This window comes from Culex quinquefasciatus, chromosome 2 (genome assembly GCF_015732765.1).
Source record: "Culex quinquefasciatus strain JHB chromosome 2, VPISU_Cqui_1.0_pri_paternal, whole genome shotgun sequence".
Lineage (NCBI taxonomy): Eukaryota > Metazoa > Arthropoda > Insecta > Diptera > Culicidae > Culex > Culex quinquefasciatus.
The window spans coordinates 152,283,913-152,308,913 of record NC_051862.1 but is presented as its reverse complement, the minus strand read 5'-3'; the positions used below and the strand labels follow the sequence as shown (position 1 = coordinate 152,308,913).

Sequence of the window (25,001 nt, the reverse complement as noted above, 5' to 3'; positions counted from 1 at the left end):
GGCATGTAGGAAATGTACTAATTGATGGATCCCGAATGTTTACATTTTGATTTTGTGCCCTAATGAAATGTTTGGCTTGAATTGCTCATGAGTGCCTCTCAAAATTGTATGAAGACTTGTTTGAATGAACCAGTGATGTTAAAAAAAACTTTGTTGGATATAAGAAAACAATAAAAAAAAGGGAAAATCTAAATCAGAAAAAATCATAGCGAATCCAATTTAGGTTATCAGACTAGCTCTAAAACTATCTTCAAAATATGAAAGAACCAGGTGGAGAGCTTTAGAGACGAAGAAGTTTTCTTTCATTTCATTAAAATAAAAACAGTACAACTTTAGTTCCTTTTGTTCGCACAAATTAGTTTATTTCTACGTTTATTAGCATACTTGTCACGAAAGATATTTTACAACAATCGATTATTATGTAACGTGTCCTAGACAATTTGCAACGCATTTAAACCGTCGATCTCAGAAAAAAAGAAGGTTATATTGTACACACAATACACATTAGAAAGCCAACTAGAGCGTAACTGGTCTAGTTTAGATGGTAAATAGCGTAGAGAACTAGCTTGGTAGAAAGTATCTGTGCCCCGAAGACGAAGATGTTCCCCCACATTTTGCTACAATCTTAGATGCTTAGACTTTCACAAAACAACGCATTCGAGACTCACAATCAATAAAAACCAAAATCTGAGTGTGTGTAGCCCCTCACTGGGTTAGTTGATAATAGTACTTGAGAGTAACATTAACCGCAATGTTACAAATGTGCTCTAAATTGTAGATCAATTTTGTAGATAACTTAGAGGAATCGCCACGGCGTAGATCTTTCAGTATGTATAAGTAAGTGCATGCAGTGTGTGTTTAGAACTATCCAAAATGGCAAAATAAAACAAAAAAAAAATCTAGTAACAAGTGTAGAACACTAGACTTTCAGACACAGAGAGTACGGCAAATAAAGTCAGGATCATCAGAAAAATTAAAGTAAAAACAAAGAAAAGAGATTGAGAGAGCGAGTAAGCGCGACAAAATAAACCTAAAAAACTGAGAATGTGATGTGGTTACCCGTGTCTGCTATCGTTTTTTTTTTGCTTTCTAGACCGAACGACTTCCTTCCTTTTCTGTGCATGGGTATCTACTCCGAGCGGGGCGTCAGATTGTTTTTGGCCGGTTCGAGCAGCTCCTCCACGATGGCGTCCACCATGGTGCGAAGGGTGGCTCGGGAGGCGTTCCAGTCGCTGAAAAGGTTAACAGAGAAAAGGGAAATTAGTCTGACGAATTTGTGGGAGTGTGATAAAAAAGCAAGTGGATTAAGGAAGATTTTCGTGAATTCTTTAAATAAGCCGCTTCCATGATAACATGGAACCATTTCTTATTTCACTTGAGCATGAGCATGAGCATGAGAGACCACCCATGGTTGTCCTTCTCCGTTGCTGAACAGGACCATAATATCCCATCAGCACAACCGGTCACACGCTTCAACGATCAAATGATGTTTCCCTTATCAACAGCATGCATGAATGCGCTGAAAAGATAAAACATCACGATCATCAAAACTAGAGCCGGTGCGAAAGGAGAACAGTCGTTGGCCACCAACGGCGCCCGCCATGTCAGTTTGTAGATCTCGAGGGAATGGGACGGGAATGTTAGTTAGCACAGGCTGCTACCAAGGGTGGGTTCTATACGATATCCACACCCCCGCGTGTGCCGGAAAACTACTTCTACTTGGGATTTTGTTAGTGGGAAAGGGTAATGGCCAGGATTCATCATAAAGGATGATGATGCGACCCAATAATCAATAAATTTTGTTTAATGATGTGATATATTATGCATTCTCAAGGCAAACAGTCGGAGGATGCGGATGAGATTATTCCCGGTTATTTGGTGTTGAGTTTAGCATAAATGATTCAATCTTAGACAGCCGGCTGTGGAAAGATAAAACCAAATAAAATGCGAAAACGCGAAACCGCTCGGACCGAAAAACACACACAATCGGGGGGGAAACAATAACGGAATCGGCAACGAAAATCCGGCGTGTTTACCGCGACGCGAACCGTTCAAATTCTCCAAAGCAACTCGGAACCATTTCTTATTTCACTTGTGAATATAAATATCTGTTTTCACTTTTAGTCAATGTTGAGCACTAATTCATTAAACTCTTCCTCACCTAACCTTTCGGAAGCCGCTTGTTTTGGCGTTTCATACAAGTGCCAAAACAAAGTGTGTACAAAGTACACGTATGCGACTGCCGATTCCACGTCAAACAGGAAGTCTACAAATCAAAAGTGCTCTGATTTGGCTCAAATTTTAAATGGGATTTAACCCGTAAAAAAAGATTTTTTCAAAAATGTCACTTTTTGAAGCATTTTGGCCACTGAAGCGTTTATTTTCAACATCATTGGCGTGTAGGCCAGATCCTTGCGCATCTTTTGATATATATAACATTGAGATTTGGAGCACCCTGGAGCTCGGTACAGACCTTCAAAGTTTGGCATTTTTTCGAAAAATCGGCCCCGGCAAAATCAAATGGCGTCTAGGGCGTCGCGAGGCGCGACGCATATCTTTTTTGCCGGGACCGATTTTTCGAAAAAATGCCAAACTTTGAAGGTCTGTACCGAGCTCCAGGGTGCTCCAAATCTCAATGTTATATATATCAAAGATGCGCAAGGATCTGGCCTACACGCCAATGATGTTGAAAATAAACGCTTCAGTGGCCAAAATGCCTCAAAAAGTGACATTTTTGAAAAAATCTTTTTTTACGGGTTAAATCCCATTTAAAATTGAAGGGCGGAGCGCCAGCTCCTGTTACGTCCGATCAAGCTCATATTTTGGATTTAGGCTTAGTATGCCCACCGGAACAAACCCTTGAATGCCCGCCAAAAAGTCATTTTTGTTACACTCTAATATCCATAACATATGACTTTTTGAACTTAAAAACTGTGGTTTACGACGCGCCGCGCGCAAAAACGGGAAAAAACAATTTTTTTCACGATTTTCAAAAAAAAAAATTCTCATCCTTTGAAAATATTTTTTTCTGATGTCGTTTTCTTTTCAAAATTATTCATTAAACTCAAAAAACCAAAAAAAAATTAATACTTAAAAGCACCTGTAACTTAAAAACGGCACATTTTATCAAAAAAAAAAAATTAAGTCACTTCGATTGCAAATTCGAGTTGCTTTAAAACATGATTTTCAATATTTTTTTGTCCAGATTTTCGATATTTTCCAACAAACTATAATAAAAAAAATCGTATATCCTAAACCATCACGCAAAATGGCTCAAAACGTGTCTTTAATTAGTACCCAAAAATTTCAAAAATAAAAAAAATACTGTTTTTTGGGAATACAACTTTTAGTGATAAAAAGTTAAATAAAAAAGGAGAAATTTTCCGTGTTCCTAGTTTTTTTCTTCTGAGAAGTCCTAATCTTACGACTTTGTGGAAGAAACCAAATCAATCAGAAAATTCCTTTTCAGGATCCGGAATTTTACACATTTACATACCCATTTTGTATGACCAGCCCCCATTTTTGTGTATATGGAGCCAAAAAATTTTTGCATTTCATAATTTCAAAATTACTGTATCTCGAAGCCGTTGCATCGTATCAAAAAGTGGTCAAAGACAAACTTGCAGGAAATTGGACAAGCTTTCCGAAAAAATACACTGAAAGAAAAATTCACGCCACTTATATAAGATTTTTCAATTATTAAGTATAAAAGTTTAATTTTGAGGTGATGTCACGATTTTTTTTCATTCAAAATGCTTGAGAAAATAGCCTAAGATCTCCTGAAAAATACAAAAATCATTTACTAAAACTGTTTGTTTTGCAAAGTGGCCTAAATGCCAAAATTTTTAAAAACCAATAGAGCAACTCTCTACGAAATCGGCCGATTTCGATTATTTTTATTTTTTGTATTTTTTGATTTGGCTCAAACTTTGCGGGGGCCTTCCCTATGACCAAATAAGCTATTTTGTGTCATTGGTTCACCCATACAAGTCTCCATACAATTTTGGCTGCTGTCCATACAAAAATGGTATGTAAATATTCAAACAGCTGTAACTTTTGAGTGAATTTTCTGATCAATTTGGTGTCTTCGGCAAAGTTGTAGGTATTGTTGAGGACAATTGAGAAAAAAATAGGTACACGGAAAAAAAAAATTGCAGATTTTTTTAGCAACTTTTTTTTCACTAAAACTCAATTTCCCAAAATACGTATTTTTTGATTTTCGAGATTTTTTGATATGTTTTAGGGGACTAAAATCTACAACTTTTGAGCTATAGAGAAACATGGTCAAAAAATCTGCCGCCAAGTTATGAATTTTTGAAAAATAGTGATTTTTGGAAAAAAAATCCAAATTTCATGCAAAAACAAATTTGAAGTTATTTTTTAATGCAAAATTGAATTTGCAATCGAAAACTACTCTACAATTTTTTTTGATAAAGGGCTTCGTTTTCAAGATATAGCCACCGAAAGTTTGATTTTAGCAAAATATTTGCAGTTTTTCAATTTTTAAAAATAGTGACCATGAGCGAGCATTTCTAAAAATATTTTTTTTGAAAAGTTCAGAAAATTTGCTATAGAATTGTATAAGAGACATTGAAGATTGGACCTCGGGTTGCTGAGATACAGCCGCTTTAAGAAAAAGAAACACGAAAATTGAAGTTTTCTAAGTCTCACCAAAACAACCCACCATTTTCTAATGTCGATATCTCAGCAACTAATGGTCCGATTTTCAATGTTAATACATAAAACATTCGTGAAATTTTCCGATCTTTTCGAAATAAATATTTTGAAAAAAATTAAATCAAGACTAACATTTTAAATGGGCGTAATATTCAATGTTTGGCCCTCTAGAACATATCAAAAAATCTCGGGAAAATTTGGGAAATTGAGTTTTAGTGAAAAAAAAGTTGATAAAAAAATCTGCAAATTTTTTTTTCCGTGTACATATTTTTTTCTCAATTGTCCTCAACAATACCTACAACTTTGCCGAAGACACCAAATTGATCAGAAAATTCACTCAAAAGTTACAGCTGTTTGAATATTTACATACCATTTTTGTATGGACAGCAGCCAAAATTGTATGGAGACTTGTATGGGTGAACCAATGACACAAAATAGCTTATTTGGTCATAGGGAAGGCCCCCACAAAGTTTGAGCCAAATCAAAAAATAAATAAAATCCATTTCCGGTTTTGGTAGAGAATTGCTCAATAGTGGGAATCGATTCTCCAGACAATTTTACATAAAAGTCTCCATATTGACCATTGTCCTATATGTCCAATCCTTGTTGAGATACACTGCCATTCTACGCATAATTGTCCCATGTTCAAAAAAGTGCAACGGAGAAAAACGCGATTGAAATTTTTCGACCGTTTTTTGTGTTTCTACGCATAATTGTCCCGTGGGTTCATTTTCACGCTTTAAGTCCTTTATCATCCCAGTTAGCAGTTAATCACTCTTATTAGTAATCCTCTTGCTATACAACAGCTAAACATGACACAATACTTCGTAAAACTAATGATTTCGTGAAAGAAAATACTTGGTGGGACAATTATGCGTAGAAGATCAACGATGGGACAAACAGACTTGGTGTTGTTTTTGATGAGTTTCCTAACAAAGCACTGGATTTTATGGATTTTTCTTAAAGTATACATCAAATTAAACTTAAAAATGTCAAAAAGTCAGAATCGACCAAAAATGACATGGGACAGTTATGCTTAGAACGGCAGTACAGCAGTTTTAAAAATAAAAATGTTGAAACAATAGTTTTTTTTTGCGGTTTTTTGCAATGTCTATATGACAGAATTAATTTTTCAGTCTCGAAAATATTTTTAACGGACAGCTCGTCCAATTTCCCAAAATTTGCATTTGACAGCGTTTCAATTAGATGTATGGGCTTACAGATATAAGCTAAATTACATTGCTCATAACTGAAAATAGAATATTTTTTCAGTGTGGTAGAAACCTGGATAGTAAATAAGCCTACGTAAATATTAAAACAAGTCATGTCGAAACTATGGCTTGTAACTTAATGTTTTATATTCTTTTATTTCAAAAGATGAAATCTCGGGGGAGTTTTCAAAAAGCCGTAAGAGCCACAGTGACCTTTCATTTGTTTTAAGTTTAGGGCGATTGAAGGACGTGTAGATGAACAATCTCAAGCATTTTTGAAATTGGTTTTTCGTAAGTAAGTCGAATACCGATGCAAAAAGGGCTTTGTTTACCAATGGCTCTTACGTCTTTTTGAAAACTAATCCGAGAAATAGTGAAGTACCTACTAAAAGAAGCATAACAATAATATGGAAAATTGCGTTTTGGATTTGATTTCAATTTTGAAAAACAACGCTAAATTTAAAACAAGCAATTTTTCAAACTTCTGCAATTATTTATGATATTTAAATTGTATGAATTATTTTACATAACAGATCATCCATTTTGTACAACAGATCTTCTGGTCATTCCTATGATCAGAACAGAAGACAACACTATCCCTAAGGGTAAGACAAACAAAATCAAATGCAAAATTCTCTCTTTTTCATCAGATAAATGAGCAAAACAATCAAATTTTTACAGATAAATCTCCACCATGCTAAAGGCGCATCAGGAGTCCTCTGTCAAACATTTACAAAAGAAAATGTTGGTGTCGCTCTAATCCAAGAACCATGGGCCCATAAGGGACAGGTTCTGGGATTAGACACTAAAAAAGGCAAAATTATTTACAATGATACGTACGAAAACCCAAGAACAGCGATTTTAATAAACCGAGATTTAAAATTTGTACCTGTAACAGAATTTATACTCAAAGATATAGTTGCGATAAAACTACAAATTCCCACGGCACGGGGTGAAACGGAAGCCTACATAGCTTCGGCGTATTTTCCCGGAGATGTGAGTGAAGTTCCTCCACCTGAAGTTGCCTCTTTCATAAAATTTTGCAAACAAAACAACAAACAGTTTATAATTGGGTGCGACGCCAATTCACACCATACTATTTGGGGAAGCACCGACATCAATAACAGGGGTGAAGACCTTTACGAATACATATCTACGAATAACATCGATTTATGTAACAAAGGAGATCACCCTACATTTATTACAAAAACGAGACAAGAAGTGCTTGATCTTACAATGAGTAGCCCTTTCATAACAATACACATCAAAAAATGGCATGTGTCTGATGAGGAGTCTCTCTCAGATCACAGACATATAGAGTTTGAATATGATCCCGGAGAATTAATGACACTATCATACAGAATACCTAGGAAAACAAACTGGGAAAAGTACAAAAAGAATTTACTATTTAACAACCTAACATCATCACAGAACATTGAAACAAAAAACCAATTGGACAAAGCAGCACAGAACGTTACTGAGGCCATCATGTTAGCGTTCAATGCAAGCTGTCCAATCAAAAAAGGAAAATTGAATCGAGATGTTCCGTGGTGGAACGAAACGCTTAGGAATCTTAGGAAAAATACAAGAAGACTATTTAAACAAGCAAAAAAATCAAAACAATGGGATCAGTATCGAAGTGCCCTAACAACTTACAACAAAGAACTGAGAAAATCGCAAAGGAAATCTTGGCAATATAACTGTGAAAAAATTGAAAAAACTCCAGATGTAGCAAAGCTACAAAAAGTTCTTTCAAAGGAACATTCTAATGGTCTGGGAAGCCTAAAGAAAGCAGATGGAACATTTACCGAAAATAATACGGAAGTATTAAAAGTTATGATGTAAACTCACTTTCCAGGCTCTAAATTAGTATCCAGTAATGTTGGTGGTGGTGAACATGAGGATGACCGTGGACCAACAAGGACTACGTTTACAAACTCTAATTTACCAAATAGCATATTTACTCGATCTAAAGTAGCGTGGGCAGTGCATTCTTTCGAACCTTTCAAATCTCCCGGATTAGACGGTATTTTTCCAGCTCTTATACAACATGGGGGGAAAAAACTTATTGAACACCTTTCAAATATTTTCAAAGCAAGTCTCACTTTGGGACACATTCCACAAATATGGAGTAAAACTAGAGTAGTTTTCATTCCTAAAGCTGGAAAAAAAGATAAAACAATCCCAAAATCATTCAGACCAATAAGTCTCACATCTACAATGCTTAAAATTATGGAAAAAATCGTTGATGAATATATAAAATCAAAATTCTTAAAAAAACGTCCTCTTAGCAGGTTTCAGTTTGCTTATCAATCAAACAAATCAACAATCACAGCCTTACATGAGCTGGTAACACGAATAGGAAAATCACTGGAGATTAAAGAAATAGCTCTTGCAGCATTTCTGGATATCGAAGGTGCTTTTGATAACACGTCATTCAATTCTATAAAAAACTGTATGATTAAAAGAGGTTTTGATTCCTGCATCGTGCAGTGGATTATGGCAATGTTAGATAACCGAATTGTCTCTGCAGAATTGGGAATATCAACTTTAACTGTTAAAACCACTAGGGGATGCCCACAGGGAGGTGTATTATCTCCGCTGTTGTGGTCACTGGTTGTAGATGATCTTCTCAATAAACTGACAGATGATGGATTTGAAGTTATCGGTTTCGCAGATGATGTGGTTATACTAGTACGTGGAAAGTTTGATCTCACTATCTCCGAACGTATGCAACATGCTCTTAATCTCACTTCCCAATGGTGCAGAAATGAAAAACTTAATGTTAACGCCGCAAAAACAGTCCTGATTCCGTTCACGCGCAGAAGGAAACTGACTCTTAAAACCTTAAAAATTAACGGCTTAGATTTACAATACTCAAAACACGTAAAATTCTTGGGCGTGTTGTTGGACGACAAACTGAATTGGAACATCCATTTAGAGCAGGTGATTAACAAAGCCACAAATGCTCTATGGATCAGCAGAAAAACGTTTGGGAAACATTGGGGTTTGAAACCAAAAATGATACAATGGATTTACACAGCTATTATAAAACCTAGAATAACATATGCCGCTCTTGTATGGTGGCCAAAAACAAAACAAACAACAACTCAAAAAAAATTAGAAAAACTACAACGCTTAGTTTGTCTCTCTATAACCGGGGCAATGCGAAGTACACCAACCAAAGCCTTAAACGCATCTCTTCACATTCCTCCCTTGTACCAGTTTGTGCAAATGGAGGCTGCAAAGAGTGCGCTGAGGTTAAGGAAAATACAAAGCACAGTGGAAAGCTCTAACATTGAGCATCTAAAGATAATATCTTTCATAAAAATTAACAAAAATGTATTTATGACTAGTGACTGGATGGAGAGCACGTTGAAATTAGACGAACCATTCAAGGTGATTGAAACAAATCGCAATGAGTGGGAGTCAGGAGGGCCTCGCGTTTCACTAGGATCTGTCATATTTTACACAGATGGTTCAAAAATGGGAAATAAGACAGGTGCAGGGATTACGGGTCCAGGAGTTAGTGTATCGATTCCAATGGGTCAGTGGACAACAGTATTTTTGGCAGAAATTTATGCTATCTTAGAATGTGCATCCATTTGTCTTAGAAGGAATTACAGACTTGCAAAAATTTGTATTTTCTCAGACAGTCAAGCTGCGTTAAATGCTCTAAAATCACCAACATGCCAGTCTAAGCTAGTATGGGAATGCAGAAAACTTTTAAAACAATTAGCATCTAAAAATCAAGTACATTTGTACTGGGTTCCGGGTCACCGGGGTATAGATGGAAACGAAAAAGCCGACTTTCTTGCTAGAAATGGGTCAGAAGGGCACTTCATTGGCCCAGAACCCTTCTGCGGGGTCTCAAAAAGCGTATTAAAAATGGAGTTTGTAAAATATGAGGAAAAGACGATTCAGTTGAACTGGACAAAAACACAATTACTGAGACAATCTAGGGAGTTCATCACTCCCTCTACTCAAAAATCAAAAAAAAATACTCAATCTGAACAAGAAATATCTAAATATCTATATCGGGCTTATAACAGGACACTGTCCGTCTAGATATCATTTGAAAAAGCTAGGTCTTAGTCAAATAGATATCTGTCGGTTTTGTGACTGTGAAACCGAAACATCAAAACATCTAATATGCGACTGCAGCGCACTATCTGCAAGGCGAAGGCAGATTCTTAACAGGCCTATTTTAAGCCCTAAAGAGATCTGGCAAGAAAACCCCAGTAAGGTAGTTGATTTCATTTTAGAAATTATACCTGAATGGGGCATACCGCAACGTCAGCCAATGACCGCTACCCTAAATGGTAACGTGTCATCCTGAAGTCTGCGATAATAAAATGGGTATACCGCAATAGATCAAAGTCATGGTCGCAGTGGTCTCAACCCAACAAAAAAAAAAATCCATTTTGAATATCAAATTATTTTCAGAGATATTCCATTATTTTTCTCAGCTGTGAAAATACTCCAACCCACTGTTCACCTGCTAAATTATAGCAAACTATCTCTATATTTATAGCACACTACTTACCGCTGTCCCGGTTTGGCACACATCTCGGCGTAGTACTTTATCTTCGGCTCCGTCCCACTGGTCCGCAGCGTAATGACCGCACCGTTCTCGAACGAAAACGTAATCATCTGGGAACTCTTGCTCGACGGCAGAATCGCCTTCCCGTCGGGTTGACTCGAATCGTACCCGGTGGTCAGATCGCGAATCGACTCGATGGCGTACTTTCCTCCGACGCCGATCGCTTTCGGGTACTGGTCACCCTCTAGGTTTCGGATTCGGTTGAAGATCCGCTCGATCACCACTGGATCGTAACAAAAGTGGTACGACGTGATGGTGTAGTGATAGCCGTAGATTTCGTACAGTTCACTGAGTTTGTCTGAGAGAGTTTGGCCGGCTGTCGCACGCAGATAGCAAGCCATCGTGGCCAGCTGGCACGCCGCACTGACGCCGTCCTTGTCCAGGACTGTGGGGGAGCACATGAACCCGATAGCCTCTTCGAATGCAAACAGAACGGTTTTTCCACTTTCCATTAGTTCGACAGATTTGTTACCTGAAAAGATGGACAATTGGGCATTTGAAATACGTCATCCCCTCCTTGTAGACAACTCACCCATCCACTTGAATCCGGTCAACGTTTCGACAAAGTTCAACCCGTCGATGCTCGCTATCGATCGGCACATTTTGGAGCTGACCGTACTGGCCAGCAGATAGCAATCGCTCAAACTGGCATCCGGGAACTGCTCGCGATAGCATCGAATCGACCACCAACCCAGCAGCGCACCCAACTCGTTCCCGCTGAACACGCGCCACTCGTTAGTGCTTCCGTCCTTTTCCGCACACGCCAACCGGTCCGCGTCCGGGTCGTTGGCCAAAATCACATCGCTGCCCAGCTCGTTCGCCAACCTCATCGACAACACCAGGGCGGATTTGCCCTCCTCCGGGTTGGGGAACTTTACCGTGGGAAACTCCGGGTCCGGATCGCGCTGCTCCTTGACGGCCACTACCGGCTGTAGGCCAACGGTTTCGAAGCCTCGCTCTACGAACGGATAGCCGACGCCATGCATTGCGGTGTACACGAATCGGAGCGGACTCTTGCGATTGTAGTCCGTCACGAAGCTGCGCGGGACGTTGGCGGAAAGTTGCTCGAAGTACAGCTTGGTCATCTCGTCGTACGGGTCCCGAACGGAGGAGCTCGCCAGCGCGGACAGGTCCCAGGAGGATTCAAGGGGGCTAAAAACATATGAAACTTGGTTAAAATAGTTTGACTAAGTGTTGGTGTTTATTTCACTAAGGTGTTTCAACCAAAAGGTGATAATTCATCAACCATTTGAGTAATTTGCTCGAAAGGGGATACATATCTTTTAATTTCATTAAATATGTTCAAAAAGTGTCAAAGAACCCAACAGGAGCATGAACATTCTAGGAGTAAATTAAAAGCAAACATATTGGCAGTAAACGAAACGAAAAAAGAAACACCTTTGTTCGCCGTTTCATTAAACGTGAGCAAACAAAACCGAAACAATTAAACTTTACCCTCATTAGCCGCTGGCAGCTATATAGCATATGAAATTACACACCTAGGTACACTATATGTACGGAACACGGGAGGACTTACACCAAATGCTGCAGGATGCTGGCCTGGATGTTTTTGTCGTGGGGCGAAATAATCTGCGCACTGTTGGTCCAGTACACCTTGTAGCCGTTGTCCTCCTTGGGGTTGTGCGACGCAGTCACCATGATGCCGGCCAGGCAGCGCAGTTCCCGCACCGCGAACGGCACGAACGGGGTGGCCACGGTCCGGCCGTACAGCCACACGGAGAAACCCTGCGCCAGGAAGATGCACGCGCTCAGCTCGGCGAATCTGGTAGTTTTTGGAAACGGAATGGTTAGCTGGTTAATCAATTTGAAAATTTATATTTTTGTTTGTGAGGTTTTTTGCTTCTGAGTAGGTATCATTAGAACATATGGAGCGAATTGGGATAGCTTACGATTACCATTTTATGTACGGTTTTCTATAGTTGGTTATTAGTTTTATAAAAATTGCACCAAAAGCAAGCTAGGGGAAATATACCCATTTTAATCACTCTAAGCCGTTCGACCAATTCTCATCACTTTTGCCGTTTTCCGCTATTAATTCAACATTTTCAGATGTATCAACAATGGAGAGTTGCTTGCTCACTTCTATTTGAGCTAATCATTACTTTGGAACAATCAAAAACACTTTATGAAAGCTGTAATTCATGATCAAAGTGCTGATAGGCCGATAATAGAAATAGGCTGAAAAAGGGTATAGTTCCCCTATATCCCCATAAAATAATGGATCTTTTCCATTTAATTGTGGCCTTCAGTCCCATGATTCAGTATTGGCCCCAAAAAATAAATAAATTCTTTGAAGGTATCTTAAAGGAAACTTCCCGTAGAACATTTCTTCAAAAGAGGTTAATTGTGATAAAAAAGTATAGTATAAGGGTTTTAAAGTTTTTGTTGGAGATTTGTTTTATATGACTTTACTTTTAGTTATGACTTGAACTTAATCTTTTTTTATTTTATTCTTTGGGGGGTTTAATTTTTCAGTGTTTTCACTAACAAACCTTTGTTTTAGTCAAAAAAAGTATGCAAATAGCTACCAAAGTTTACCTGTGAAAATCTGTCTGTAAAAAAACTAATTTGAAAAAAACATACTAAATTTGTTAAAAAATAAACATGGAATGCAGACATTTTCAAAGTTGAAAAAAAAAAAAACGCTCCAATTCAACCGATTTTAGCTGACAATTCTCTACGAAATCGGTCGATTTCGACCATTTTTTTATTTGGCTTAAACTTTGTAAGGGCTAAAAAGACCAAAGAAGTCATTGGTTCGCCCATATAAGTCTCCATAAAATTTTGGTAGTTATCCATTAGGGTGCCCAGAATATGGGACTTTTTCTCAAAACCTCACTCCACAAGCTGAATATTGTTCCTTGAGCTATGTTAGGACTCTGGGCCAAATGAGCATTAGCATTTCGAGGACGCCCCACCACCGGAAGGCTCCACAACGCTTATCCCACTGTTTGGTCTGGTTGTATTAGATCCTCATCCGGAACAATAATCCAACACAGGAGATACCATGTCTTCATCTTTCGTTCATATTCATTATTTCAAATTTCTGTGTTCTTAACTTTCTCGTTAGGAGCAGATGGGAATCGAACCCAGAACTATTCGCTTACAAAGCTAACACCGTTATTTTAGGACTCTGGGCCAAATATGAGCAAAATCGGTCAACATTTACCCATTAATACTCGGAGATGAAGTTTGTATGGGAAAATCGAAAAAAATGTATGGAAAATCCAATTTTCTTACGGTTTGGTCTGCATGGTGCGCTACTTCAGTCCAAATGTTCCCAAAAGTGAGATTCTCATTGAAAATTTAATGTTCTACAATTTTTTACAACATACCAAAGGTAAAAAACGCGATCCTGAAAAGTTATTAGCGATTTAAAAAAAAGTCATTTTTGTATAAAACACATTTTTTTCACCAACTTTAGGCTCGGGTATCAATGGGTTAATCTCAACCAATTTTGCTCAAAATTTGCACAGATGCTTGAAATGACCCAAAAACCCGTTTTCCTCTTGTGGAGCAGGGGGTCATTTTTTTCTGGGCACCCTACTGTCCATGCAAAAATAGTACGTAAATATTCAAAAATCTGTAACTTTTGAAGCAATTTTCTGATCAATCAATCGACAATCTTTTTTTAATTTGATTTTGTTTTTTTTTTTGATAAATTGCCTCGTTTTTTGATAAAGTTCAGAAAATTTGCTATAAAATTGACTAAGATACAGTGAAGATTGAACCTCTGGTTGCTGAGTGTATCTCGGCTTAAAGAAAAAGAAATAGGAAAATTGAAGTTCAACCCAAACAACCCTCCATTCTCTAATGCCGATCTCTCAGCAACTAATGGTCCGATTTTCAATGTTGAAATATGAAACATTCTTGAATTTATTTGATCTGTTCGAAATAATATTTTTTTGAATGAAGACTAACATTTCAAAAGGGCGAAATATTAAATGTGAAAATTTTACTATTTCTTTAAGGCTCTGTATCTCAGCAACCAGAGGTAAAATCTTCAATGTCTCTTAGATAATTTTATAGCACATTTTCTGAACTTAAAAAAAAACAATATTTTCAGAAATGGTCATGATCTTTTTTTGGCTATACCTTGAAAACGAGGCACTTCATCAAAACATCTGTAAATAACTTTTCGATTGAAAATTCGAATTTAAATAAAAAAAAATGAGATCAAAAATGCATAAAATTACCAGTTTTTCTAAAAAAAAACGATACTTAATCCACCTTTAGGTGGTTGCTGCCTTCCTCGCATTCATAGAAGTGAATCACTACACAGCCACAGCCAAAAAAGTGTATAAATAACACTTATTTTTATCAAAATATCTTAGATCCGGCCTCAAAAAAGTGTATTGAAAACACTAAAGTACTTATAACTTTTGATAGGTTTGTCAGATCTTCAATCTTTTGGGCTCGTTGGAATGATCTTTTGATTACCTATCAAACGATGGGTCGCATGATAGATCCGGACAACTTTTTCAACAAAATATTTGAGATCCGGCCTCAAAAAAGTGTATAAATAACACTTAAGTGACCATAACTTTTGATGGGGTTATTGGATCTTCAATCTTTTGAATGCGTTGGAAAGGTCTTTCAAATACCTTTCTAACAATATATAGCATGACGGGGTTTCTTACAAAAACCACCCTTTTTACAATCTTAAGAAGTTTAGCTAAAATCGTTTTTTTAGCATAACTTTTGAAGTACTTTACTAAACTTCATAATATTAACTAGGGTCTTGTGGGACTCCAAGACGGATCGAATGAGACCAAAACGGTCCAAATCGATTCAACCAGTTCGGAGATAATCGTGTGCATATTTTTCGGTGCACGGACTCACATCCAGACACACGCACAGACATTTGTTCAGAATTTGATTCTGAGTCGATAGGTATCGTGAAGGTGGGTCTACGAGGTCGAATAAAGAAGTTCATTTTTCGAGTGAGACCTAACCTTCTCTAAGGCTCGAGTTGCGGGTTTTGGTCTCGAAAAACAAAAAATACGGATTTTGGGAAGACATACAACACTTTTTAAACCAAATGATGCGCTTTTATAATGAAAATTTACAGTACATACTAGAGTGTAACAAAAATGACTTTTTAGCGGGCATTCAAGAGCTGGTTCCGGTGGGTGTACTGAGCCCAAATCCAAAAAGATATGCGTCGCACCTCGCGACGACCGAGACGCCATTTGAATTTGCTGGAGCCATTTTTTCGAAAAAATGTCAAACTTTGAAGGCCTGTACCGAGCTCTAGGATGCTCCAAACTTCAATGTCACACGCCAGTGATGTTTTTGGTAAACTTTGGCCACTAAAGTGCCTCAAAAATAGACATTTTTGAAAAAAAATATTTTTACGGGTTCAATCCCATTTAAAATTGAAGGGCGGAGCGCCAGCTCCTGTTACGTCCAATCAAGCTCATATTTTGAATTTGGACTCAGTACACCCACTGGAACCAGCCCCTGAATGCCCGCCAAAAAGTCATTTTTGTTACATCCTAGTACATACATTTCGGCATGGCTAAATCAGAACTACGAAAAAATCTACAATACAATAGAAATAATATCTGCTATGTAGGAAAAAATTGTAAGTAGTCTACATAACCTTGACGAATAAACAATTGTCAATGCATATTAAATAGTTTACAATCGATTGTACATTTTTTTGTTTGTTGAAAATTTCTTGTCTTAGCTCTATTTTCTTGCTCCATGATATATTCTAAGAAGAAAAACATAAATTAACAAATAAAATTAGCATTTTCATAAACATAAACAAGTCGTCTTTTTCACAATTAAGATACACTTAAATAAAATTCAAACATGGTAAAATACATTGGGAGGTCACTCATTTATTTAGACCGTTCAATCCAGAACGCGGAAACCCATATTTTATAAAGGGAATGCAGGTGGTTTATATTTGTGATTAAATTGTTATGATACTTCGTTGAAAGGACAAATTTACCATGCAGCCAAATTCTACTCATGCATGTTAACCATCGCTACCAGGAATCATTCATCGCTGTTTTCCAATGCTGTTTCAATATGGAACGCTCGATATCGCTCCATTAAATTCCCCTTCGTAACAATAGAAACCAATCACAAAAGTTACCCAACCGAGATTTACGCTCCGTTAGAGCATTAGTATTATTCATCAGAAGCACCGATAATTGCATTTACAATCAATCCTCCAATAAACACTCATTACCACGGCACGAGAATAAAGCCCCTCTTTTGATGAGCTGTGAATCCCACTCCCTCCGCCCTTCCATCCAAATCTCACCTCTTGCTGTTGTACCGCCCGTCGAATCCCAGCACGATGCCCCGCTTTCGGTCCGCTTCCGCCGGGTAGCATTCGGCCAAGTACTGGCAGAGGCCCTGGGCCGACTGAATCACCACCAGGTCGTTCATCGCGTTGAATCCGGCCTGCATGACCCCGCGCAGCCCCGCCGTTCCGAAGGCCAGCCGCTTCTGGAGACGTTCGCCCAGCGCGCTCCATTCGGCGCCCTTTACCAGCGATTTGATTTCGTTCAGGGTGTTTTCATTCTGAGGAAGAAAAGGGAAAGAGATTTTAAGGAATTCTTCAAGATTTCAGTCAGGATTCAGATTGTTCCATTTTTATAAATTCGTTTCAGTTGTATTTTGAAAGCAAACGAATTTTTTTTAAATTGGGATTAATGATTTTCAAAAGTTTTAAATTTTTTATTTACATTTTATTTTGAGATCTTCCATTTCCTATTATAGGGGAACTATACCCTTTCTCAGCCTATTTCTATTATCAGCCTATCAGCACTTTGATCATGAATTACAGCTTTCATGAAGTGTTTTTAACTGTTCCAAAGTGATAAATAGCTCAATTAAAAGTGAGCAAGCAACTCTCCATTGTTGGTACATCTGAAAATGTGGATTTAAAAGCGGAAAATGGCAAAAGTGATGAGAATTGGTCGAACGGCTTAGGGTGATTAAAATGGGTATATTTCCCCTACTCTCTTTTAAAAATTTGCAATGCAAAAAGTCGTAATATTAATTTCTTTTTTTAGCGTTTTATAAATAATGTAATATGAAGAATATTACGCTCTTTCTGGAGAATTGTTCAGAAACAGTACAACGCATCGAAAGCCAACTGGAAAATAAATATTTCTTCTCGAGCTCAAAAGCTCAATCAGCCGGAAGTAAACGAACCCTTCCCTCCGTGTACGGTACGCACTCGCGAATAAGCTCAACAACCGTGCATGAATATTCAACATTATTGTTATTACCTTATCCCACTGGAGCCACTCGGAGATTTTCTCATTCAGTTCGGCCGAGCCAGAATCGAACTGGATTCCATTCACTTCCATTTGATGCAAATCCACGTGGTGTCGCCAAAATTCAATCCAATTTCTTTAAGGTGAGTCCTGATCGTGCCAAGTTCAAGCTGCTACTGGGGAGGCAAATCTGTTGACGAGCAAGTGGGAGAAACATGTATACGTTAGTCAAATCTCGGATTAATTCGATTACGGCACACAGTTCAAGAGACAATGGCAATCAGCTCGTTCGGCTTATCAGCAGCGTAAGTGCGCGGTTTGGTATAGTAATTGAATCATATTCGTAGTCAGGGCTTGATTCGCAACATAGACAAACATCATCGCAGTGGTATTTGACTTGTTTATGGTATATAGGGTAAAGTAACCAAGAATTATTCTTATTAATTCTTGAGGTATACCAAGAATGTTCATAACATGACACTTGAGCAATTCTCTGAGATTTCGGTCATTCGATTTTTTTTGTATTTTTTAATCCGGCTGAAACTTTTTTGGTGCCTTCGGTATGCCCAAAGAAGCCATTTTGCATCATTAGTTTGTCCATATAATTTTCCATACAAATTTGGCAGCTGTCCATACAAAAATGATTTGTGAAAATTCAAAAATCTGTATCTTTTGAAGGATTTTTTTGATCGATTTGGTGTCTTCGGCAAAGTTGTAGGTATGGATATGGACTACACTAAAAAAAAATGATACACGGTAAAAAAAATTGGTGATTTTTTATTTAACTTTTTGTCACTAAAACTTGATTTGCAAAAAAACACTATTTTTAATTTTTTTCATTTTTTGATATGTTTTAGAGGACATAAAATGCCAACTTTTCAGAAATTTCCAGAATGGGCAAAAAATCTTTGACCGAGTTATGATTTTTTGAATTAATAAAGATTTTTTCAAAAAATCGAAATGTTGGTCGACATTTTTTTTCAACTTCATTTTTCGATATAAAATCAAATTTGAAATTAAAAAGTACTTTAGTGAATTTTTGATAAAGTGCACCGTTTTCAAGTTATAACCATTTGTAGGTAACTTTTTTGAAAATAGTCGCAGTTTTTCATTTTTTAAAATTAGTGCCCATGTTTGCCCACCTTTGAAAAAAATATTTTCGAAAAGCTGAGAAAATTCTCTATATTTTGCTTTATTGAACTTTGTTGATATGACCCATAGCTGCTGAGATATTGCCATGCAAAGGTTAAAAAAAGGAAAATTCATGTTTTCTAAGTCTCACCCAAACAACCCACCATTTTCTAATGTCGATATCTCAGCAACTATAAATCCGATTTACAATGTTAAAACATGAAACATTCGTGAAATTTTCCGATCTTTTCGAAAAAAATAAGACTAACATTTCAAACGAGCCAAACATTCAATATTACGCCCATTTAAAATATTATTCTTGATTTAAAATTTTTGAAAATATTTTTTTCGAAAAGATCGGAAAATTTCACGAATGTTTCATGTTTTAACATTGTACATCGGACCTATAGTTGCTGAGATATCGACATTAGAAAATGGTGGGTTGTTTGGGTGAGACTTAGAAAACATGAATTTTCCTGTTTTTAAACCTTTGCATGGCAATATCTCAGCAACTATGGGTCGTATCAACAAAGTTCAGTAAAGCAAAATATAGAGAATTTTCTGAGCTTTTCAAAAATATTTTTTTCAATAATGGGCAAACATGGGCACTAATTTTAAAAAATTAAAAACTGCGACTATTTTCAAAAAAGTTACCTAAAAATGGTTATAACTTGAAAACGGTGCACATTATAAAAAATTCACTAAAGTACTTTTTGATTGCAAATTTGATTTTACATCGAAAAATGAAGTTTGCGAACAATATTTCGATTTTTTGAAAAAATCTTTATTGATTCAAAAAATCATAACTCGGTCAAAGATTTTTTGCCCATTCTGGAAATTTCTGAAAAGTTGGCATTTTATGTCCTCTAAAACATATCAAAAAATGAAAAAAATTAAAAATAGTGTTTTTTTGCAAATCAAGTTTTAGTGACAAAAAGTTAAATAAAAAATCACCAAATTATGTTTTACCGTGTATCATTTTTTTTCAGTATAGTCCATATCCATACCTACAACTTTGCCGAAGACACCAAATCGATCAAAAAATTCCTTCAAAAGATACAGATTTTTGAATTTTCACATATCATTTTTGTATGGACAGCTGCCAAATTTGTATGGAAAATTATATGGACAAACTAATGATGCAAAATGGCTTCTTTGGGCATACCAAAGGCACCAAAAAAGTTTCAGTCGGATTAAAAAATACAAAAATTAAAATTAAAGAAAAAAGACCGATTCCGTAGAGAACTGCTCACTTGTATTACAAAATTAGTTTTTATAGCAAGAATAATATAAAAAAAAAATTATTCAAATTTAATGGCATAACAACGCTATCTTACTTTAATTGGGTTTATTTATTCAGTTTTCAGTCAAGAATAAATCCGTGTACAGATTTACTTGATGTTTGAATTATTTTCGCTAACCAAATATTTACAAATATTAATCGAATGTTTTGGTTATTTGGAAAGGATTTGTACAACATTTAACCCTCTTCAACCCAACCCCGCCTTTAGACGGGCTTCGATTTAAAAAATCGCCAAAAATCCATTTTTCAACCAATTTTTGATTTTTAAAAAGCATTGGAAAGAAGAACTCTTAAAATTTTAGAAAATTTATGGGTTGGAAGTTTTACTTGTTTTATGTGACTTGTGTTTTTAAAAATTTACTTTTTTTAGGGGTCAACTTTGGCTGTGTGTTTTACTAACAATTCCGTTATTTTAAGTAAAAAGAAGTATGCAGTAATTTTTCTAGTGTCCCAGACTATGCCTCTACGTATTTTTTTACAACTTAAATGATAATGGTATCATTTATAGCAGCAAATGTAAAAAACAAGCAAAAATTGAAAAAGTTACTGTAAAAACATGAAAAAATTAGATAGGCAAAATGTAATGATAGGAGGTGGTAGAAAAGGCCAGAAACTACCAAAACAAACATAAACTAAGCAAGATAAATGCAAATAAAAAAAAATGGAACAAGAAAAACATAAAACAAGAGAAGTGAAGTTTTTCGTAGAACAAAAGTTGCTCAAAATGACCTCCTGAACACGGGAAAATTAAAAAAATCCGAAAAAATGTGGGCAGTAGAGGGCTAAAATGACTGAAACTATCGAAACGATTTTTGGTTGATTTTCTGAATTGCCCAGAAAAGCATAACTATCTGTTGAGTTTTTCCAAAAAAAAATATTTTTCCTTTTCACCCTAATGTTCATGCATGCCAGAAGAGCTCATTACAAACTTTTCAAGCAAAATTCCCCATGTTATTGAGTTTTCATATCGAAAAATGTATTCAATATAATGTCTGCTGTATTGCTTTTAGCTAAAAATAAAAATGAATGCATTTTCTACGAAAGGATTTACAGCAAAGGTTAACTGTTTTGTACCCTTAGTATCGATTTCAAGGGTTTGTTAAATGAAAATTGTCTACAATTTAGGAAAATTGCTTGAGAATTTTTAATTTGGACACTTTGATTTGGATCCAACTTGGTCCATGCATTCCTTATGTCAAATGATCCATTTTGCATTAATAGTTATTCCAAACCAGAGCTCCATATATTTTTTTTCTTTTCTTTTTTTGTTTTAACCATCAAATTCGAGTTCTGCGACCCCATTTTCGTCAAATTTGAATAGTTGATTACGATTACGAAATGAACATTTTCAATATTTCATCGCCGCCATTTTGGCCGCCATCTTGGATTTAAAATGTATAAATTTCTCTAGAGTAGATTGAGGGTCATACTTAAGCTCGACAATAAAAAATAAGGCATCTCGTATTTTCTGGACGATTTGGATACTTCAGAAAAGTTGCATGTTCAGTTATTTGAAATTTAATCATACTGTATCCGGGAAACATTGTTCTAAGGGGTAATTTTGGTCCGTAATCACCCTTTCATTTATTAGTGTTCGAAGAAAGACATGTTTTCAGTAAATTGCTGCTCAAAATTATGATTTGTAATGTTGGTGTCAAATAGACTTTTATGTAAAATTGGACACTCAATTTGATGGGGTACAGTCCAGACTCGATTATCAGAAGCCGCGATTATCCGAAGTTTCGATTATCCGAAGTTCGATTATCCGAAAGTTTTTATGGGACGTCGTATTTTTAGTATTTTCTTACTTTTAACATCAAATTCGAATTCTACGTCTCATTTTAATCAAATTGGAATTGCCAAATCTTTTTAGATTAGTTTAGGAGGGTCATATTAAAGCTCGATAATCAAAAATAAGACAGCGTATAATCGAGTCTGGACTGTACTAAACGTTTCGAAAATACGTTTTTACAAAATAAAAAAAAATCAAAAGTTTCATTTTTATCATTGGAAAAAGAAACAATAGTTTCCAAGAAACCGCGCATTGAAAAATGAGAACTGAATAGATGACACTGAGATAAACTATTTTTTACTAATTAATAGAGGTGGGCAAAACCGCTCTTTTTTTTGGAGCCACTCATTTTCGCTCGCTAATTAAAATGAGCGGCTCATTTGAACGGCTCTTTCGCTCTTTTTTTTTAAGGAGAAGGCTATTTTAAAAAATGGTGTGTTTTTGAGGATTTTTATAGGACTTTTATAAATTATATATTTCTTTAAGATAAGTTGTGTATTGGAAAGTTTTTTTTATTTTGTTTACAAAATCATTCGATTTTAGCGTAATTTAATGCTATTTATAGTCTTTCAATGTATATTGATAAGAAAGTTAGAATAGACATCACAACGAAATGTGTTAAATCAAAGTACCAGAAAAAGTACACCGAGGGAAAATTTTGAAAAATTTAACATTATTTTAAAAGCTTCAAATATTTTAAATTACATTTTCATTTCTTAAAAACAAATTTAATACTAAAAATTGTTTGAAATTTAACGAACAATAGTTCAAATATCATTACATCTTGGAACGGTTCTTTCAAAAAAGCAGACTTTAAAAAAGAACCGCGGTTTTTTTTTTGTTAGCCATGGTTCGTTCGCTCTTTTAAGTGAACCGGCTCGCTCTTTTTTTGCCCACCTCTACTAATTTATTCTTTAAAATGCTGTTTTCCAGCAACCAGTCAGTGGTCCAACAAAAAAAAAGTTAAAAAAATTTAAAGTTTAGTAAACTTTTCGAAAAAAAAAAATTTTTAATTGCAAAAAAAACTGAAAATGTTCCGAAAAATTTCACCATAAAATGCCTATAATTTGAAAATGTTTCTTTTTCGATTTTCTTTTTCAAAAATCTCAATTTTTCAAAAATGTATAAGAATGTAAATGTATTGGGGGGAAGGGGTAGGGTTTTTGGAGTATCCATTCGGTTTACGGATGGCCCTTTCAAACATTTTTTGACTTTTTTCTTAGTCCATAGTCACTCCCAGCGACGTTATTTTTTGACTTCAAAAATAAAAAGGTGTTATTTCAAATCGTTTATTTTGCCATTACTGAATTATTTCATAACCTTCACTACAAGCATTTCCTCAGCTGCTGCAGTTGCGACTTCAATTTGCTCAAGTTTGCCCGTACATTGTTCACGCACGCCTTGGTTGTCGGTGCATTGTAGTTCCTGATCGCTCGAACATCCCCATTCACTTGCCCGGCAAATGTCTTAAAGCAGTTCCTCACACGCTTCAATGGAAAGAAAAAATAGTTATTTTAAATATAATTTTTTTCTGGTAGAAACAAGTCAAAGCAATACTTACGGAGTTTGCGGCCTCACATGAAATCACCAATAGAAGCACTAAAATAGCTTTAAATGCGACAAGTTTCATCTTTCTGGCGTTTGAAATGCTTCTGCGAAACAATTGCGATCGGTCGCTTTTATATGCAAACTTTTTCTTTGAAACGATTCGGTGCAGGGAAAATGCAAACACAAAATTAAATATTTATTTCAAAATGAATATTTATGGGCGAAAAGTGGAAGTTTACATTGTATCGTAATGTTCGTCTGCGTTTGAACTAATTTGAATAATAAGAAAAGGATGTTTAATCGTTCCCAAAATTTATCTTCAAATTTTCCAAAACATCGAAGACCAGGTTGATCCACCTACATTGTCAGCAACATAAAGCCCCATCCAATATCCTGATCCGATCCGTCCACTTGAGATTGGTGAATTTCCTGTCGGCTTTCCAATTTTCCCGTGCTTTCCAACCCCCTTTTTGGGTTAAAATTTCCCCTCTAGTTACGACACAAAGTGAATTATGCAATAGCACTTCTGGCCACAGTAACACCAGGCCTGGGCCTGGGAACGACCACATCCGTGAAGAGTGCCTCCTCCGGGCGATACTCCAGGTTCAAGTGCAAACGCCAAGAGCTCTCTCGCCATCATTGGCACACAGCAGTGGGGAAAAGTGCTTTGAATCCAGCTGGGCTTTCGCTTCACGCTTGGGAAAGTGTCCGCCGTCCATCTTTGTACGGCGATAGGATCTATTTTGTGCCACGATGGCGGTGAGACCCTCTCGAGATTTGTCCTGCCAGGCTGGGGACAAGGACGGAAGACCATAACCTCAATTTAAAGCATTTTTTTTGCTCTTTGCGGCAAAAGTTGAAAACTGGAGCGAAAATCCTAGGGTGAAAATTGAGTCCAACACGTGCCGTCACGATTTCGTTATGTTTCCGAGAAGTCGGGAATTGCTCTAGCTGTGTAAATTTATTCATCGACGGCTAATGAATTTCATACAGAACAAACTGACGCTCATTTTGAGCTTTTTCTCGGAAGCGGAAAGTGGTTTCCATTTCAAAGATTTTTTTCACTCAGCATCAAAAGTTCAACTGAAACATGGCAACACGAATGGCGAGAGAGTAAATTGTAATGCGAAAGTTTTACATTTACAGTGATTCCGAGGAGGATAGAGAAAATTGCCAACTTACTTCAAACTGCAAGCTCGTTAAATTTTGATATCTATACTGTTTGCGTTTACCTCCATGAGACCGGTTGGACGATGGAATTGCAATTTTACTCTGTTCCAGAGGGCAGATGTGGACATTTTACGTTTTATGAGATTTCCTTTATTGCATTCTATGAAATTGTCTATATATGCCGACATGTGACCATCGATGAAAGGTTATGATAGATGTACGAGTTGAACACTATAGTATAGATTTGAAGAGCTTGTTTTAGCAACTTGATTGGCTTGTTTAAATTTGATGGTTCTGATTT

The 25,001-nt window shown here is 36.4% G+C and overlaps 1 protein-coding gene across 2 annotated transcripts in view; it reads right to left on the bottom strand.

The window, feature by feature from the left end:
- Positions 1–331: 331 nt before the first annotated feature.
- The window catches only part of LOC6050527 (phosphoglucomutase-2), a 142,153-nt gene continuing 117,483 nt past the window's right edge, over positions 332–25,001 (bottom strand). For both annotated transcript variants that reach the window (XM_038257854.1, XM_038257853.1), the window contains 6 exons: positions 17,769–17,946; positions 16,793–17,055; positions 12,029–12,274; positions 11,024–11,643; positions 10,435–10,963; positions 332–1,232 (listed from right to left, as the gene is read on the bottom strand). In XM_038257854.1, the coding sequence (XP_038113782.1) occupies positions 1,130–1,232; positions 10,435–10,963; positions 11,024–11,643; positions 12,029–12,274; positions 16,793–17,055; positions 17,769–17,849 (1,842 nt within the window). In that variant the 5' untranslated portion in view covers positions 17,850–17,946 and the 3' untranslated portion in view covers positions 332–1,129. The remainder of the gene's footprint in view (positions 1,233–10,434; positions 10,964–11,023; positions 11,644–12,028; positions 12,275–16,792; positions 17,056–17,768; positions 17,947–25,001) is intronic.